Source organism: Piliocolobus tephrosceles, chromosome 10 (assembly GCF_002776525.5).
Source record: "Piliocolobus tephrosceles isolate RC106 chromosome 10, ASM277652v3, whole genome shotgun sequence".
Classification (NCBI taxonomy): domain Eukaryota; kingdom Metazoa; phylum Chordata; class Mammalia; order Primates; family Cercopithecidae; genus Piliocolobus; species Piliocolobus tephrosceles.
Window position 1 is genome coordinate 104,330,020 of NC_045443.1, and position 18,728 is coordinate 104,348,747.

An 18,728-nucleotide genomic window follows, 5' to 3' on the forward strand; every position below is an offset into this window, starting at 1 on the left:
CACCCACCTCAGCCTCCCAAAGTGCTGGTATTACAAGTGTGAGTCACCATACCCGGCCTACACACATTTTTTTCATAGGTGAAAAAAATTCTAAGTAAAACACTAGCAGATCAAAGTTAGTGGCAAAATTTTTTAAATCAGTATTAGACTATGCCAAAAATCCTAAAAGGAAAAATTACTAATTAACATACTATATTAATAAAAAGAGAAGAATCATATAATCATCATTATAGATACAGAGAAAAAAAGCATTTAATCAGCTCTCAAGTATGGTTTTAAAAAAACCTTTTAGCAAACTAGGAATAGAAGGGAATTTAATATCTTAAAGGGCATCTAGAATTCTGCAGCAAACATCACACTGAATGGCAAAATGTTAGAAAATTTCCCATTGCTATCATGAAAAGACAGGAATGCCTTCTAATATGATGTCTGATAAATATGTACTGGAGGTCCTAGCCAGTGCATTAAAAAAAGAAAATGAAACACAAGAATTAGAAAGGAAAACACAAAATTGTCTTTATTTATAGATGTCATGATTGCTGGCAAAAGAGAATCCGCAAACTAATAGAACCAATAATAATTCAGTCAAGTTACTGAATGTAGTTTTTTTTTTTGTTTTTTTTGGAGACAGAGTCTTGCCCTGTCGCCCAGGCTGGAGTGCAATGGCATGACCTCAGCTCACTGCAACCTCTGCCTCCTGGGTTCAAGCGATTCTCCTGCCTCAGCTTCCCAAGTAGCTGGGATTACAGGCGTGTGCCACCACAGCTGGCTAATTTTTTGTATCTTTTCACCATGTTGGCCAGGCTGGTCTCAAACTCCTGACTTCGTGATCTGCCCGCCATGGCCTCCCAAAGTGCTGGGATTACAGGCGTGAGCCACCACACCTGGCCCTGAATTCAGTTTTTATAAAATCATTGGCATTCTTAATTTCACTATATAACTTAAATATAACTTAAAACATACACACACACAATTCATAATAGCAACAGAAACTAAAAGGTACCTGGAAATAATTCTAACAAAAATTAGTGGTGATTACACTGGCGTTCATTTTAGAATTCTCTATATTTTTCTATGATGGATATTTTTCATAAGAAAAATGAAATGCTTTGATTCTACCAAATGCAATTAACTATATTACCATATAACAATAACAAAATAAAATCTCCTTTTGTCTCTATCCTAATGCCTTTTTCCGTAACAGGCTCTGCTGCTCCCTAGCTCTGTGACTTTAAGCAAGTTATTCAAGCCCTCTGAGCCTTCATATCCTCATGTATTAACTGAAGATAATACCTTCTTTGCAGTGTTGTTGACAAGTTAAAAGAGCTTACTTAGCGCAGTGCATATGGAAGTAGTCAATACTTGCCTATTTGATTCATTCATCTAACACATATCCATTGAGTCTCTGTTGTGTGCCTGGCACTGTCGTGGTCACTGGGTATAAAGCATTGGTCAAGACAGAAAAATCTCTGCAAGACAGAGCTTACAATCTAGTGGAGGAGGCATGCAATAATAATTAAGTTAAATATAGGATATAGTATTTAACTTAGATGGTGAGAAATGCTAAGGAGATAAAGTGGGATGTTCGCTATAACTGCCTCTCCCCTCTTGTTTTTGATGTCTGTCTCTCTCATCAGTCTTTCTGTATTTCCTTTTCATTTTTCCCGTCTTCATCGATTTGCACTATCCTCATTGCTGTGACACCCTGGCACTGAACTGTTTACTGCCCAATAATCTTAATGATTAATTTCTGCTTACTAAGAAGACTTAGCTTCTGTGGAGTCTGAGACTGAGCTTTATGGCTCCTTTGTACTCAGAGCACCTAGCACAATGGTGAGCAAGTAGCAGTAGCTCTACAAACTCTTGTTGTTTCAAGGATTAAAATTTACAATGGAAAATTAACAGACTAACCGGTAACTGATCAGAGGCATTAATGAAGAGAGCTTGAAGCCCCATGTCAAATCCGCACTTTCCCTAAAGTACCGGCTTCCAAGTTCAGCTCTGATGTTTTCTAAGAGTAATCTTAGGCAAGTTTCTTCACCTCATCAGATCTTTGTCTCCTTGTCTTATAAAACAGGAGGATGGAATAAAATGAAAATGTTTGTTCATCCTAAAACAACTAGCTTGGATTTTTATCATCTAAGCTTTCCATGCTAATTCATTATTTCATAGTACATTTCCCTCTTTCTATCCATGTTGACTTTAGATCAACATCCCGGCAAATAATTTCTTCATTTTGGAGACTCTTTCCTTATTTGATGCTATCTTTTGACTTCTTTGACTCTATGAACACAACAGTCATGTCATGGGATCTTAGAACATAGTAGCAAAAGGGACCTTAGCGATACTAACAATAGTTACCAATTATTAAGCATCTAATAGATACTTTCCCTCATTTTAGTACTTCTATAATGTACATTTTACTGTCCTTTTAGAGAGCTGTAGTGCATAATGATTGAAGAGCAACCTCAGAGTCAAGACAGTCCGGGGTTCAAGTCTTGGTTCTGCCACTTAATGACTGTGTGACATTAGACAGCTACTTTAACTCCCTAAGCCTCACTTTCCTCCTTTGTAAAAGGAAAGTGTAACTTACCTCACATGGTTGTGATGAGGATTCAATGCCAAAATAAATCTCCGGTGGTTTACACAGTGGCTGCCACAGAGTCAGCAGTCAATAAATGTCGGATTTTGTTTCCAGTATTTATAAGCATTAGGGAGGGTAAAGGAACTCATCTAAAGTCTCAGATACTAAGTGGCAGAGCTAGGATCTCAACCTGGGCAGTTTAATCCATAGCCCGTATAATTACCCACACGGTGCTGTTCCTCCTCAGTGGCTCACAGGATCCCAATTCAGGGAAACTGATGGAAAGTTTAGTTTTAGAGACTGCATCTCACAATGACTGAGCAGAACCTGGACTTTGCTGAATTCCAAATGGGGTTGAAAAACTGACATAGTACTGGAGATGGAAGAAGGATGTGAAGGAGGTGCAGGACAGTGGACCTTGGCCTTGAGCTCTGTGGGAACAAGGACAGGAGTTTGTGGCAGGTTCTAGAGAGAGAGGGTCATGTTCATGACCTGCTGGGCATCTAGTGGCCTTACAGTTAAGCCAGGGATTTTCCTCTCTAGCCTTTCTAGACCAAAAGAATTAACTGATCCAAGATGAAGGGTGTGGATGTATACAGAAGCCAGGTGCAGTTAAGGAGAAAATAAATAAATTTCACCAAGGAGTGCTCCAAAAGCCCCCAACTAGCCTCCATCACCTTATTTCTGAGACTTGGAGAGACCTAGTTCCCAACTCAAGTGGCCCCTCTAGGGGCCAAGTCACTTGTGCCATCTCGGCCTTATTTTCCCATCTGTACTATGAAGATACTGAACTAAATGACTTATAGGGGAATGGGAACAGATTATGGAGCCAGACCAAACTGAGGCAAATCCCTACTTGATTACTAATGAAGAGACTCATTTCCTCATCGGTAAGGGAGGATAATACCACCTACCTCACAGTTTGTTGTAAGCAAGAAACACATATTCAATGCTTAGCAGAGTTTTTGGGACAGAGTAAACACTCAATAAGCAGTAGATGTGATGATGATAATAATGGTGGTGGTAATGATCATGACGAAGATAGAATGACAAAAAAAATAATGCCAGAGTGTTTCATAAAGTCTCTAAAAGGCCGGGCGCAGTGGCTCATGCCTGTAATCCCAGCACTTTGGGAGGCTGAGGTAGGTGGATCACCTGAGGTCAGGAGTTTTAGACCAGCCTGGCCAACATGGCGAAACCCAGCTCTACTAAAAATACAAAACTTAGCCAGGCGTGGTGGTCCGTACCTATCATCACAGCTACTAGGGAGGCTGAGGCAGGAAAACTGCTTGAACCCGGGAGGCAGAGGCTGCAGTGAGTCAAGATAGCGCCAATGCACTCCAGCCCAGGCAAGGGAGTGAAACTGCATCTCAAAAAAAAAAAAAAAAAAAAAAAAAAGTCTCTAAAAAAGCAAACTAGAAGGAAATGGGAAAAAAACAAGCAGTATACTGGTCAGCTTGGAGAGAGGTGAAAAGTTTTGGACATTTAAAGGGACTGCAGGATATCCACATGGAGATGTCCTATTGAGACCTGGAAACATGGGATGGGAGATAAAGGCTTGGCCCCTCTCTCTCACCCTGGATCCATGAGGCCTTGATTACAGTAGACATTAATTGAGCTCCTACCGTAGGTACACCATTCCACTGTGCATGATAGCAGCATGACATGCAAAAAGAAGCTGGTTTTGAAATAATGTATTATCTATTAATCGTGTCATCTTGCATAAGTGCTTGGCCTGCAAAATAGGAATAAAAATACCCACCTTACAACATGGTTGTAGTTATTAAATTAGAGAAGATAAGACTTTGAGCACAGAGACTGGCATACAGGAAAGTCTTTAAAAATGACTGTTCACATTCCCTTTTACAAAATAATCTACTCTAAATTGAAAAATGAAGACTGCCACTTGAAAAGACCAACTATCTTCAATGAATTACCTTTTCTAAGAACCACGTGCTAAATGAGGTCTTGAAAACATTTAGGGAAATAAGTAAATAACTTGTTGCAGATTTAAATTTTCAAATTTGCTCCTAGAATTATGTCAGGTACATTGGTAGACAGCAATAGAAGGCAAAGTCCCCACCACGGGCATACTTAAAGTCCAGTTGGGGGAAAAATACGCTGGTGGAAGGGATAAAAGTGAGAGATGCTGTGTTAATAAATGCCGAACAGAGTGAGGGGTGCTCACAGGAGGATGAGGCCAGTAGGTATGTGAGAGCTCAGAGGTGGCTCGGTGGGTGCCATTTTTGATGGTGTCATACTAATATAACATCAGCAAGGAAAAGATTCGCTTGCCACAAAGTGTTAATGACACTTACCTTGCCAAGCACTAGGCTAAGCTGAGGATACAGCTGAGAAATGCAACCTCTGACCATGACAAGATCATAAGTGAGTGGAAAATTAGACTCTTGAGCAGACCATTTAGAACACTGTGTAACTTGTGCAGCTGACCAGACAGAGGGGGCCTGTATACATGAGACAGCACGACTTACTTTCTGTTTGATCCTTTTTTTCATCAGGGTCTTTTCACCTAATTCACTTAATGTTTGATGACTACGTGCTCTACCTGTTAGAATCTCTGCACTGTCAGGAGCGGGCCAATGAGCTCATGCGAGCCATGAAGGGAGAAGGAAGCACTGGTAAGCCAGCATTTTCCTGGGAATTGCACCACTTAGTAATGTTATTTGTATCCTTATTTCTGCGCTTTATGTTTAACTCTGTATCTCAAAGAATTTAGTTATGGTAAACAGGTCAAGTGGTATCAAACCAATCGTGTCTTTTTCCTCTTTAAAGGGGGCATGTGGGCTGGGCATGGTGGCTCACACCTGCAATCCCAGCACTTTGGGAGGCCAAGACGGGCAGCTCCCTTAAGGCCAGAGTTCGAGAGCAGCCCAGTCAATGTGGTAAAACCCCATCTCCACTAAAAATACAAAAAATTAGCTGGGTGTGGTGGTGCACACCTGTAGTCCCAGCTGCTCAGGAGGCTGAGGCACAAGAATCGCTTGAACCCAGGAGGCGGAGGTTGCAGTGAGCCGAGATTGTGCCACTGCACTCCAAAGTGGGTGACAGAGCAAGACTCCATCTCAAAATAAGTACATAAATAAACAAACAAATTAAATAAAGCGGGCATATGTATATATGCAAATTGCCTTGAGTGCCATGATGGTGATGGGAAACCATTGAAAAGTTTTAAGCAAGAGTGACATCACACAGATTAGAAGAATATTTCACTTTTTAAAGTATCTTAGAGACACTTGCCTTTACATTTGGTTCTAAAAACTTCCCCTGTGTCTATCCACAGCAGAAGTCCGAGAAGAGATCATCTTGACAGAGGCTGCAGAGGCTACTGCGCCAACCCCTTCACCAGTGCCATCGTTTTCTCCAGCAAAATCTGCCCCATCTGTGGAAGTGCCACCTCCCTCTTCCCCTGGTAGCAATCCATCCCCTGAGTACATTGGCCTCAGCACTACAGGTAATGGGAAGTCCTTCAAAAACTTTGGGGAGTTAATGTTTGAAGAAAGGGCTTTCTGCCAGCCTGGGCAACATAGTGAGACTTCATTTCCACAAAAAACTAAAAATTAGCCAGGCATCTTGGCTCACACCTATAGTCCCAGCTACTTGGGAGGCTGAGGTAGGAGGATCACTTGAGCCCAGCAGGTTGAAGCTGCTAAGAGCCATGATCGCACCACTGCATTCTAGCTTCAGTGATAGAGTGAGACCCTGTCTAAAAAAAGAAAAAAAGAGCTTTCTGGAAAAACATTCTTCCCCCACAATCTCCAAAAGATAATGCCAAAACCTAGGTAGGTATCTCCCTGGATTTGTGAATGACGTACAGGTACTCATTTATTCATTGGTACACATTCTGTATGCTGCTGTTTTCAAGTTGGCAAATTAAGCATATGATACAATCAAAAAACTAAGCCAGAAATGATTATAATGCTATATAACATAAATACACAAACATTCTTGAAAACAAGAAAGGGAACTCTCTGAATCAAAAACTGAGCTGCTTTCTTTTTCTCTGGAAAGGGAGGCAGGCAGGAAACCTTACACTAAACTATGGCAACCACAAGGAGGCAGGGGCTGGGAATGTGAGTGGGTCTTGAGCTAAGCTAGAGCTGCTGGGCACATGGCATGAGGCTGATGCTACCATGAGACTGCGTGGAGGCCCACACAGTCCAAGATGTGCACAGGAGTCTCCTCAGATTAATTTACAACTAAGAATTACCCAAGCTTGGATACACACCCAAAAGAAGGCAGAGATCCAAACAGATGTTTGTACATCAGTGTTCCTAATAGCATTTCACACAATAGCCAAAAGGCAGAAACTACCAAAGCGTCTATTGATGGATGATGGATAAAGAAAATGTGGTATATATATAAATGGAATATTACTGAACCTTGGAAAGGAATGAAATTCTGACTCATGCTACAACTCAAATGAACCTTGAAGGCAGTATGCTTAATGAAATAAGCCAGACACAGAAGGCCAAATACATGATTCCATTTATATGAGGTACCTAGAATAGTCAAAGTCACAGACACAGTGAATGGAATGGGGGATGTCAGGGGCTGGAGGGAGGGGAAATGAGGAGTTAGTGTTTAATAGGTACAGAGGTTCAGTATGCGATGATGAAAAGTTCTGGAGATGGATGGTGGTGATGGTTGCACAACATGGTGAATATACTTAATGCTATTGAACTGTACACTTGAAAATGGTTAATATTGGGCGTGGTGGCTCATACCTGTAATCCCAGCACTTTGGGAGGTCGAGGCGGGTGGATCATGAGGTCAGGAGTTCGAGACCAGCCTGACCAACATGGTGAAACCCTGTCTCTACTAAAAATACAAAAATTAGCCAGGTGTGGTGGTGGGCGCCTATAATCCCAGCTACTCAGGAGGCTGAGGCAGGAGACTCGCTTGAACCCAGGAGGTGGAGGCTGCAGTGAGCTGAGATTGCTGCAGTGAGCTGAGATCACTCCACTGCACTCCAGCCTCGTAAACAGAGCAAGACTCCATCTCAAAAAAAAAAAGGGCGTTAATATGGATATATGTTACCACAATTAAAAGTCACCCAAGCATCTGTGGAAGCCCAATTCCATGAAGGAGGAACAACAAACTTAAAAACACAGAGAGTCTATATCCAAAGGAATAAAGTTAATGGGACAACCTGAAAAGTATTGTTAAGATGAGAACTATAAATAAATCAGTCAGGCACGGTGGCTCACCCTGTAATCCCAAAACTTTGGGAGGCCAAGGTGGAAGGATGGTTTAAAGCCAAGAGTTTGAGACCAGCCTGGCCAATATATTGAGACCCCATCTCTACATAAACTTTTTTAAAAAGTTAGCTGGGCATGGTGGTGTGCACCTGTGGTCCCAGCTACTTAGGAGGCTGAGATGGGAGGATCATTTGATCCTAAGAGTTCAAGGCTGCAGTGAGCTATGATCAGGCCACTGTACCCCCGCCTGGGTGATAGCCTGTTTAAAAAAAAAAAAAAAAAAGAAGAAGAAAGAAAGGAAAGAAAGAAGAAAAAGAAATCATACCCATGAGAGTCAGTATTTTCAGAAGGAAATATATAATTGTTGAAATAATAATTTCAATAGATAGGTTGAATATTAGAAAATTAGATCCAACTGAAAGAGTTCAGTAAACCAAAAGACTGAGCTGAGGAATTCTCTGATAATGTGGCAAAAAGAAATACTAAGTATAAAAGTGATGTCGAGAAAAAGGACTGATAAAGTCAGAAATTCCAATATTCATTTAATAAGTGTCCAGAGAAAGAATAGAGAGAAAGTGAAGGTTATAATAGCTGACAGTTTTATAAAATGGAATAAAGACAAGCCTTTTTGGACCAAAAGCTCTCATTGAACATGTGCTGAATAAATGGAAAAATAAAAAAAAATCACCTCTAAGCCCACTGAAGAAAATCAACGATAAAAGAAATCTTATTAGCTTCCCCAAAGAAAATGCATAGATAACCTCCAAAGGAGAGAAAACCAGACTGATAACAGACTTCTGCAACATTAGATTCAATATCTGAAACCATACTTATGAAGTGTAAAGAAAAAAACTGCATTGAAAACTTTGGATCCAGAATCCTATATATGTTTATTCATGTATATATGTATACACATGTATTTTTTTCCCCCTGTGAGGACATTTTATGTGTCAAGTCCTGTGCTGGGAAATAAATAGATTAATATGCCAAGGTCTTGCTACCAAGAGGGAACACAAGGATAAAGAAAAGTACAGAGACAACTGTTATGGAAGGAAGAATGTGGTATATGCAATAAGTGAGATATAAACTAATGCTGTGAGGTTCCCAAGGAAGGAGAGATTCTACGTGGCTGGAAGTATCAGGGAAGACCTCACAAAGATTCCAAGCTTTGTGGAGTGGAGGGCTTGGTCAGGCTGTGATAATTAATTCATTATCTTTCCATCCAAACCTGCTCTACTACCCTCCTGTTACCCAGGCAACAAATACGGGCGTCAGCTTCAAATCTTTCCTCTCCCTAAACTCCTGTATTAGTTAGGGTAGGCTAAGCTGGTGTGACAAATAGATCCAAACACAGGTGGAGTTAACAAAACAGAAACCTATTTCATGCTTGAAGACAGTACTGCTAGGGTATTCAGTCATAAAGGAGGCTCTCTGTAATGCAGCCATTTGGAAACACGTGCTCCTTCAATATTACGCTCCATCATACCCCGGGGCAGTGTTTCCCAAACTGTGATCCAAAGACCAGCAGTATCAGTAGCTCTTGGAAACTTATTAGAAATGCTCATATCTGGTCCCGCTGCAGACCCAGTGAATCAGAAACTCTAGGAGCACGGCCCAGGAATCTTGTTCAACAAACTTCCAGGTGATTCTGATGCTCACTAGGTTAAGGACCACAGCCTGAGGGCTTTGTCAAGTCTGCAACCAGCCGGCAGAAATGGAAAAAGGGCATGGAGGATGAAAACCTACTCTCTTAAAAGCCCTGGCCTGAAGGTAGCACACGTCACTTCCACTTATATTCCATCAGCGAGGACTTAGTCACGTGGCCTCATGTAACTGCAAGAGAGGCTGGGAAATGTAGAATAGCATGTACCCAGGCAGGGAAGGGGGAAGAGCTGTTAGGGGTGACGGGGCATTCTCCATCACACTTCCCAAGTCCAGTTGTTCTAATACTAATCTAGATTGATCTGTTCCTTCCCATCCCACTTGTGCCTCTGGTTCAGGCCACCCCCACCTCTCATGGACATCCACAGTGACTCCCAAGCTGATACCCTGCCTCCAGACTCCACTCTGTCCTCTCTCATTCTACCCACTAAATCTCATTTTCATGAAGCTTGTGCCTCCTCAAAGTGCTGGGGCAAAGAACCCACTGCCTCACTCTAAAAGCCTTAAAGAGCTCTCTTTCTCCAAATCACTTCTCACACTGTTCCTTCTTCTTGGGCTAGCCTCCTTCCACCCTCTGCCTGATAAAATTCTACTCATCTCCTTTGATGTTTCCCTCACCCTCCAAGTTAGACTCTTCCTCCAGACCCTCACAGCATGGACTTAATTATATCCTAATTCTATTTAGGACTGTTTCCAGAATAGACTCGGAACTAAAGTGTTTGTTGTTGTTGCTGTTGTTTTTTTGCGGGGGGTGGGGGGGCAAATAAATAGGGTCAGATTGCTCCATTCAGGATGTCTTTTATCATTCACTCATTTACTCACGTATCTACCCATTTATCCAAAAAATATTTCTCAGGTGGCTTGTATGTGCTAAACACTTTCAGATTGGTACAGATACAATGGTGAACAATAGAAGTGTGGTCCCTGCCCCCTGGGAGTTTATGTTTAGAGGTTAAGGTTCTTGATGAACAAACTGACAGTAACAATATAGTGTGAGGAGTGCTAGGTTGGAAGAAGGGTCAGAGTATTATGGGAGCATGAAGGAGAGGGGAGAAAAGGTATTCCAAGTAGGGGCAAGAGAGAGCATGTTACTTTCAGGAAACTTAAAAGTATATATCCTGGAGACTTTTGATTAATTCCTTCCCCAAAGTTTCTTCTCTATGGAACTACACCTATTTAGACACAGGGATTGAGTGGATGCTTAAGAAACTGGAAGGACTTGCTGTCTTGTGTACTAGCCCATAAACTCAGTGGCCCTCTGTCAGGGACAGCTAAGGAAATTGGATTCTTCAAAGTATTGAAAAGTTGGGTTGTTGATAAATGGCATTCGATCAAGCTTTGATTTCACTTTGGGTACACAGCTTGAGAGCCCTCTTCTGTGGAAATTTAGATGTGAGATCACCACATTTGTTTATATAGATGCGCCTCAAACTGTATTTTGTTTTCTGCTTTGAGGAGGAAGAGTGTGATCAGGCTCCCACCTCCCTCCCATTTTCTTTCCATGTGGGTTGTTGTAGTTCCTGCTTAGAAGGCTCAGAAAAAGTAAGTGTAGTGAAAAGAATGACTTTGTTCACTGAACATTAAAAGGAAAGAGAATTCAAGTACCGTCCACAGCTCTTCATGCAGGTCTGAGGAGTTCTTCAAAGACTGGGATTATTGGGCAACCATCCTGAGTCTCCTTTCTCCCTAAAGAAAGAGCCATTTACCCAGATATCCCTGTCACCACCAGGGAGACACACACGAGTCTGCTAGTGATAACATCCTTACTTGTGAAATAAACAGGGAAATTATACAAATAATACAGTTCTGCATTATGAAGCAGAAATCATTTGGATGAAATATTTCTCAAAATGTAGCAACATTTCAAATAAGGAGACACACTCTAAGGGAATAAGGGATGGGAGGGAAGAGTGTGAAGGAAACACGTCTAGGATCTTCTCATAGTTCTCATCCAGCTAGTGAGTGTGCCTGGCTTTCTTCGAAGCAATGTGGAGGCCTCAAAGTATGGCAGGTGTGATAGACAAGGCCACAGGAATATCATAAATGTCTTCAGATATTTCTGTGCAATGTGTTCAAGAGCCATAAAAGTAGCTTCTTAGAAATACAAATGTGAAACAGGTTCTCTTCAGATGATTTTAAGCTTTGAAGATTTTGGCACATTCCAGCTTTGTTCTCAGATATCTCTAGGGGGCATTAAAAATGTCATCCTATATAAGACTATGTATGATATTTTTCTCAAGTACCACTTTTGAAATACTCCATTGCTAAATTAGACTGGATCTGAGCATGTAATGTGGGTCATGGTCTTGGAGAAAAGAAACCTAATTTCCTAACAACATGTATGATTGTATAGGCATATTATATTATAAAGCACAAATTATTTGCCCATGATAGAAAGCTAAATATTAGGAAATCTATTATAGTAGGCTTCTTAAATTTGGAATTTGTGCAGATTTTCATTGAACAATAGTGTAAAGTGTAAAACAATTATGTAAATCTTGTAAAATGTATTTGCCATGTTTCTTTTTTTAAAAAAGTCAACTCAGCACATGGTTTTCATGCCCAGTTAATTTTTATTTCTATTTAAAAATTATCACTTGACTTATGTCCCATCTACTTTCCAAAAAGTTTTGAAGCAGTTTATAATAAATAGAGGAAAATCAATTTCATAAACAGGACCAAAACCAGGAAGAAAGAAATAAAGGTGAGGAAAATTAAATGAAACAAATGTTAGCTTTAAAATTTTATTGAAATCTTATTAATACGTGAAATGTTATGTGACCCAGTTATTTTGTTGGGTTTCCAGCTTATCACTGATCAGGCAATGTAAATATTACCAGGTTTGACTTGTTGAGAATCAAGGCCAATCAAGTACCTGGGACTCTTTAACAAACAAATGTCCCACTTTGGATGGACACTTCTCCATTTTTCCGCTGTGAAAAAGGAACAGTATCATGTGTGCTTGGTGGCACAAAGCTAAAATTAATTCATTGCGTATAACCTTTTGGCATCCTCTGATACAAGGACTAGGGAATACAAGGTAGTACAGATAATGACTTATGACTCACTGGGAAAACAGTCACTCTGCTTATCTGTATCTACGTCTAGTTCCATATCCATGTCTCTAAATATATTTTACTAAGATTGTACTTATTAATTGATTTTTTTAATGGGGAAAGAAAGGGAAATGAAATAAATTTCGGCTACCTAAAATTAAACCTGATATATGGCCAATTTTGGTTGGGTTTATGGCAATGTCATGATAAGAGGCTGGTTAAAGGATTCCATTCCAACAGATTTCTGCAAGGTAAAATCTAGCCTGTCTGTTCACTTTCTCCCCCAAATTTGTAGGCTTGCTACCCTCCCTCATGACCTGGCAAAGTTAGTTTCCTTAACTTTCTTTAAGGAAAACTGGCTCCTTTCCTCCTCGGAAGCATGGCAGACAGTGCCAAACTGATCAGTCTATTTAACATGACATTGGGCTGCAATTCTTTCATGTCATCTAAAGAGAAATGTTAAGCTCCTACCCTGTCCCATCAGGCCACCAAAGGGTTCTAAAACCTCATTTATGATGTCATTTTAAGTATTCCCTCCTTCAGCAATGACAATAAAAGTTAACTATTAAACTCATGTTTTCAACTTCCCACCATGGGTTCCCTGCAACACAAAACCAGCAAATTAAATCACTGAGATACTAGGATACTTCATGAAATAAAAGCGAATTCCTCATAAATGGCCCTAACTGTAGAACATCTGGCCTGCCCAGCTGCATTTTCTCCACATCAGTTGAGGATGTAACAAAGATAACCGACCCTTAGTCTTTCCAAATAACAAAAGCCCAGTTATTCTGAGGGCAGCTAAACCAAGTGGGATAAGATGGACACTTCAGCTCTGTCACAGAGTCTGCGATGACTCATTTACAGGACCTCACAGTTGTCACTGCTAGTGAATTCCTCCTTCTTTCATCCCTGCTGCTGCTTTTTCCTTAAAGTAATGGAATCACGAAAAATAAGCTGGGATTGAAAATAGATTGTTTAATCGACTCTTTTTTTTTGGATCACAAAATCAAATCTTAGCTTGCTGCTGGGACTTTGGGCTCCCTCATTCATTCATTTGTTCATTCATTCAACAAATATATATTTCGTGTCTAATTTGTACCAAGTCCTGGGAGTACAGAAGTGAAAAAAAAGGAGTCATAGTCACTGCCTGCATGGTACTTACATTCTAGTGGGTAAGAGTCAATACAGAAGTAAACTGCCAGGTAAAGGTGCAATTTCAAATGGTCAAAGTGTTATGTGTAAAAATACTAGTGTGCTATGAAAAAGTATAAAGTGGGTACCCATCTTAGTTGGTGGTCAGAGAATGCCTCTCTGATAAGGTGACATTTATCTGAGACCTGAAGTTTTACAAGGAGCCAGCTACATAGAGGTTGGGGAGGGAAAAAGAACTTTCTATGCGATGGGGAAAAGCATGTGCACAGGCCTCAGGCAGCAAAGAGCTTGGCGTAGTGGGAACTGACAAATGTATATAACAAATAAGGAAGACAGTGGCAGGAGAGGAAGTTGCAGAGCTAGGCAGAGGCTAGATTATGCAGCAACATAAGAAGGAACTGATTCATTTGCTGCCCTTGGTCAGTTCTGTCAATCAGATTTTGACCACGGAACTACTGGTAAAGTGTAACTCAAACAGATGAGGTTTCCAGCTTCAAAGGTGGTCTCTTTAAACACAGCTGTCTTAAGGATAGATGATAACCAATGATGGAGGTTGCAGTGAGCCAAGATCGTGCCCCTGGCACTCTAGCCTATGTGACAGAGTGAGACTCTGTCACATAGAAAAAAAAAAAAAAAAAAAAAGATGATAGCCAATGACATACCTAGAGATATAGGTAAATATCAATATATGTCTTCTTTCCCTGTCTCAGTCATGAAGATTACAGGAAATGCTTGTTTAATAGCAAATACTGTTAAGCAACATTGTCCAAATAGAAATTTCTGTGATGAGATGGAAATTATTTCTATCTCAGCTATCCAAAACAGTAGCCATTAGCCACCTGTGGCTACTAAGCACTTCAAATGTGGCTAGTGGAACTAAGAAACTGAATTTTTAGTCGTATTTAGTTTTAATTCATTTAAATTTCAATAGCCACAAGTGGCTATAGGATAGGGCAGAGCAGCTCTAGAATCTTGACACACTTAAACGAGCTTACAAACAAAAGGCATAGGTTAGCTTAAAACTTGAGCAACATCTGTGATGGTTCACAGAATCCTCCTAAGGAAAAGGTTAAAACTGTGGTCCCCAACCTTTTTTGGCACCAGGGACCGGTTTTGTGGAAGACAATTTTTCTATGGATGGGGGAAGTGGTGGGGGCGATGGTTTCAGGATGAAACTGTTCCACCTCAGATCACCAGGCATTAGACTCTCATAAGGAGCGTGCAACCTAGATCCCTTGCATGTGCAGTTCAGAGGGGTCACACTCCTATGACAATCGAATGCTGCTTCTGATCTGATAGGAGGCAGAGCTCAGGCAGTGACGCTTGCTTGCCCACCACTCACCTCTTGTGCGGCCCAGTTCCTAACAGGCCATGGACCAGTACTGGCCCTGGGGTTGGTGACCCCTGGGTTAAAGGATTCAGTCCAAGATCTGAAAAAAAGGGTACAACCAGGTACCTTGGGAAGCACTCTAAATTTTCACAAGTCTGTAGCAGAATCTCAAAGCTTCTGGGTTTTTTGTTGTTGTTGTTGCTTTTGAAACAGGGTCTCACTCTGTTGCCCAGCCTGGAGTGTAGTGGTGTGAGCACAGCTCACTGCAGCCTCTACCTCCTGAGCTTAAGGGATCCTACCACCTCAGCTTCCCAAATAGCTGAGACTACAAGCACACACCACCACATCCAGCTTTTGTATTTTCTGTAGAAACAGGGTTTTACCATGTTGCCCAGGCTGGTCTCAAACTTCTGGGCTCAAGAAACCGGCTCACCTCAGGCTCCCAAAGTGCTGGGATTATAGGCATGAGACACTGCGCCTAGCCAACTTGGATTTTTAATAGCCCTTAACATACAGGATGTGTGACATGAGGCAGTATGTTATAGAGCTTTGTTACTCAAAGTGTGGTTCACCAACCAACCACATTGTCATCATTTAGAAGTCTGATATAAAGGCCTCACTCCCAACCTACTGGATCGGAATCTGCATTTTTAACAAGATCTCCAAAGATTCAAATACACATTCAAGTGTAAGAAACACTGCTATGGAAAGGGTTTGGGGTTGGGCAGACCCGCATTCAAATCCCAACTCTGCCACTTACCTGAGCAAGTCATTTAACCTCTTGGGCCTCGATTTTCTCACCTGAAAAAGGAGGTAATACTACCTACCTCAAAAGGGTGTTGTGAAGACTGAATGGATCAATGTGTAAAAGGAAATGAGCATGAGATCTGGTTTATGTTAGATGATCATTAATTCATTTATTTGACAAATCATTACTGACTGTCTATTATATTCCGAGCACCCTTCCTGTCCTGTGCTTAAAACCCGTTCCAAAACAAAGCAACCTTGGGGAAGAAGAGTGTTTTGTTGGGGATGGGAGGGGAAGAAAATGTTTCCCTGTAGCAGTTTCAATACTGTAAGGTGACCAACAACTGCTTCTCTTGGGATCTTTACAGGATTCTCAAATATCAGGGGCTTCCACCGCTATCCTCAGACCTTTAAATAAATAGAAGTGTGAGGAGGGGAGGGGAGAATAAGAGAAAAATATAGGAATTGAACAAATAGGGAAGATTTACTATTGTTTTATCGACAAATAAAAAGCAGTAGACTTGTCTTAAAAACTAAGCACAAACAGTAAGCTGCACAGATTTTCTTTTATTAGCTTCCTTAAAAAAGAAGCAGCAGCAATTCTCACTGGAGGTCTCACTGGTAGGAAAGGGAATTCAAGGGGTGTTCTTTTCTGCTCCCCAGGCAAAAAGGGTTTCTCACCCAAGCCAGTAGGTGTTAATCTGCTTAAGCCTGCCTGAGTGGTTGTGTTAGATTGCTGGCACATGGCCATTTAGGGGTTTTGTTCCCCAGACCACAGGAGCCCATTTTTCCAAGAGTTCCACTAGCTTTTTGTTTGATAACGTCTATTTCTAGCAGCATTTACTCCTTCAACAACAAATTCAATGGAAAGAAAATTTACTGAACACCTACTATTTGGCACACCCTCTGTTGGGGATACAGAGATGAATAAGGAACAGTTGCTGTGCTCCAGGGCTCACACAAAAGTAACTTCTGTTGCATTCTCTCAGGTGATGGCTATTATCATGACTTCTTCCCACTGCTTGGAAAAAAAAATTCTTTGGTTTCCTTGGCTGTTCCATTTAAATATCCACTGACCTCACTGTGCTCACCTGAGGTCCCAGAGGCTTCAAGGGTTAATTACTCGCTTGTTGGGGCTGGTTCATTGTTCTCCCAAACTGCCCACCCTCTCCGATTCCATGTCCAATTCTAAACTTTGTTTAATGTATTAATATTTTTCTTTTTACAGAGGCAATACACATTCATTACAGAAAAATGCAGATAAATAAAATAAGGGAAAACATTTTAAAACTCTCCTCAATTCCACCACTAATGATAACCCGTTTTAATACACATGACTTTTTAAAAACTATAACAGTACTATAATTTCACATGAAGTTCAAAACATAGAGGAGGGCAATTATGCATAATCCAGTCATCTAAGTCGTGATCATTTTGGGGATCTTCCCTTCCCATTTTCATGTACTTATAAATCAAGCCTGACAAATCATTATCAAGCCTTACAAATCAAGCCTGCTAAAGTCATTATCTTTTGGGGGAAGAATATGGAGTAGATGTGCAAAGCAGGAAGGGGGACTTTCAGCTGTGCTGGTGAGTAAGGACACTAGTAATTTTATAGAAAAACATGTTAGGAAATTTGCCGTAATTGGCCAAATTACCATTGCAATTCAAATGTTTCATCACTGGTAATAGAATCTCACCCAAGAAACTTGCCTTTCTTCCTTGGGGTCTGAAATGAGAAATACAGAAATACCTATTTTAAGAAGTTTTCATGTAAGAATACCTGAATTCGTAATGAAGAGTGCTTGAATACAATTAAAAGCCTACAACATGCCAAGATCTCTGACATATATTATCTCAGTAATCCTCCCAACAGTCCTGCAAGATAGATATTATTACTCCTGTTTTAAAGATGATGAAACAGAAGCTCATAAAGTTTAATAGGCTTGCCCAAGATCTTATAGCTAGCACCTGGCAGAACCAGAACCCAGAGCAAAGAGACATAACGGTAGAGAATAGAAAGTGTGTGGTAGAAAGTGTGTGGGTTCAGAGCCCGACTGAACCACCCACTCACTCCAGGACCTTGGGCAAGTTATTTAACATTCTAAGTTTCCTTGAACTGGACTTTTGTGTGATGCCATTAGCCTGCAGTTAGTGTTGACAAAAGGAACCATCCTTAGAATTAAGATGAAGTCCATTGTAAGGGTGTTGAGGACATTGTTGAACAGTTCATAGTTAAAGATATTTCTGTTTGCTCTGAATATGGAGGACAGTATACTCCTGAGCAATCGTCAATCTTAGTGCTCCTAACTATTCAGGTTTCCAGGAGCACTGGCTCCTGGAAAACTCATATCTAAGTTTAAAAGTCACATATAGGAAGAATTTGGGCGGCATGTTTCACCTCATTCCGATTGCACTTTTTGCCTCCAATTCTGCTTTTCTTTCTTCTTTCATTCCCACTTCCATTTTATTGTCTCGAATCTTTTATATTGCTATACACTCCCTTAAATTCTTTTGGATTTAACCGTCAGTTTCCTCATCTATAAATGGGGATAATGTTCTTTTAAGGGTGTGTGACAAGCACTCAGCACAGTGCATGGTCTGTAAGAGATGCTCAATAATGGTGTCTCCTTTCATAGTCTTCAATAAATCTTTGCCACCTCATTACAACAAAGGACATTATTTGCATTCCAAAAGATTCTTCAATTTATGAAAGGGCTCACCAAAGGGTTCTTTTAACAATAAGCCAAGGTATTTAAAATAGGATACCATTTCCACATTTCTTCAAGGGTATTCCTTACTGAGTCTCTGTCACATAACTGGCACTGCACTGATCCACCAACTCTGCTTCCTCCCACTACTCCATGTCAATACAGCTCCTCTCATATGCTATTTGCAAAGTCCCTGGGATGGAATGGACTAATTTTTAAAATGAAAACCTTTCCTTTATCTTCCCAGAGGAATTTTTAGATAGA

The 18,728-nt window shown here is 40.7% G+C and overlaps 1 protein-coding gene and 1 long non-coding RNA gene across 4 annotated transcripts in view; one reads left to right on the forward strand and one right to left on the reverse strand.

Moving 5' to 3' along the window:
* Nucleotides 1-18,728, reverse strand: part of LOC111528398 — a 275,213-nt gene that overhangs the window by 228,782 nt on the left and 27,703 nt on the right. The gene's annotated exons all lie outside the window — the stretch shown is intronic.
* Nucleotides 1-18,728, forward strand: part of RFX4 (regulatory factor X4) — a 179,150-nt gene that overhangs the window by 144,788 nt on the left and 15,634 nt on the right. For all 3 annotated transcript variants that reach the window (XM_023194451.3, XM_023194372.3, XM_023194531.2), the window contains 2 exons: nt 5,104-5,223; nt 5,886-6,056. In XM_023194451.3, coding sequence (XP_023050219.1) covers nt 5,104-5,223; nt 5,886-6,056 — 291 coding nt within the window. The remainder of the gene's footprint in view (nt 1-5,103; nt 5,224-5,885; nt 6,057-18,728) is intronic.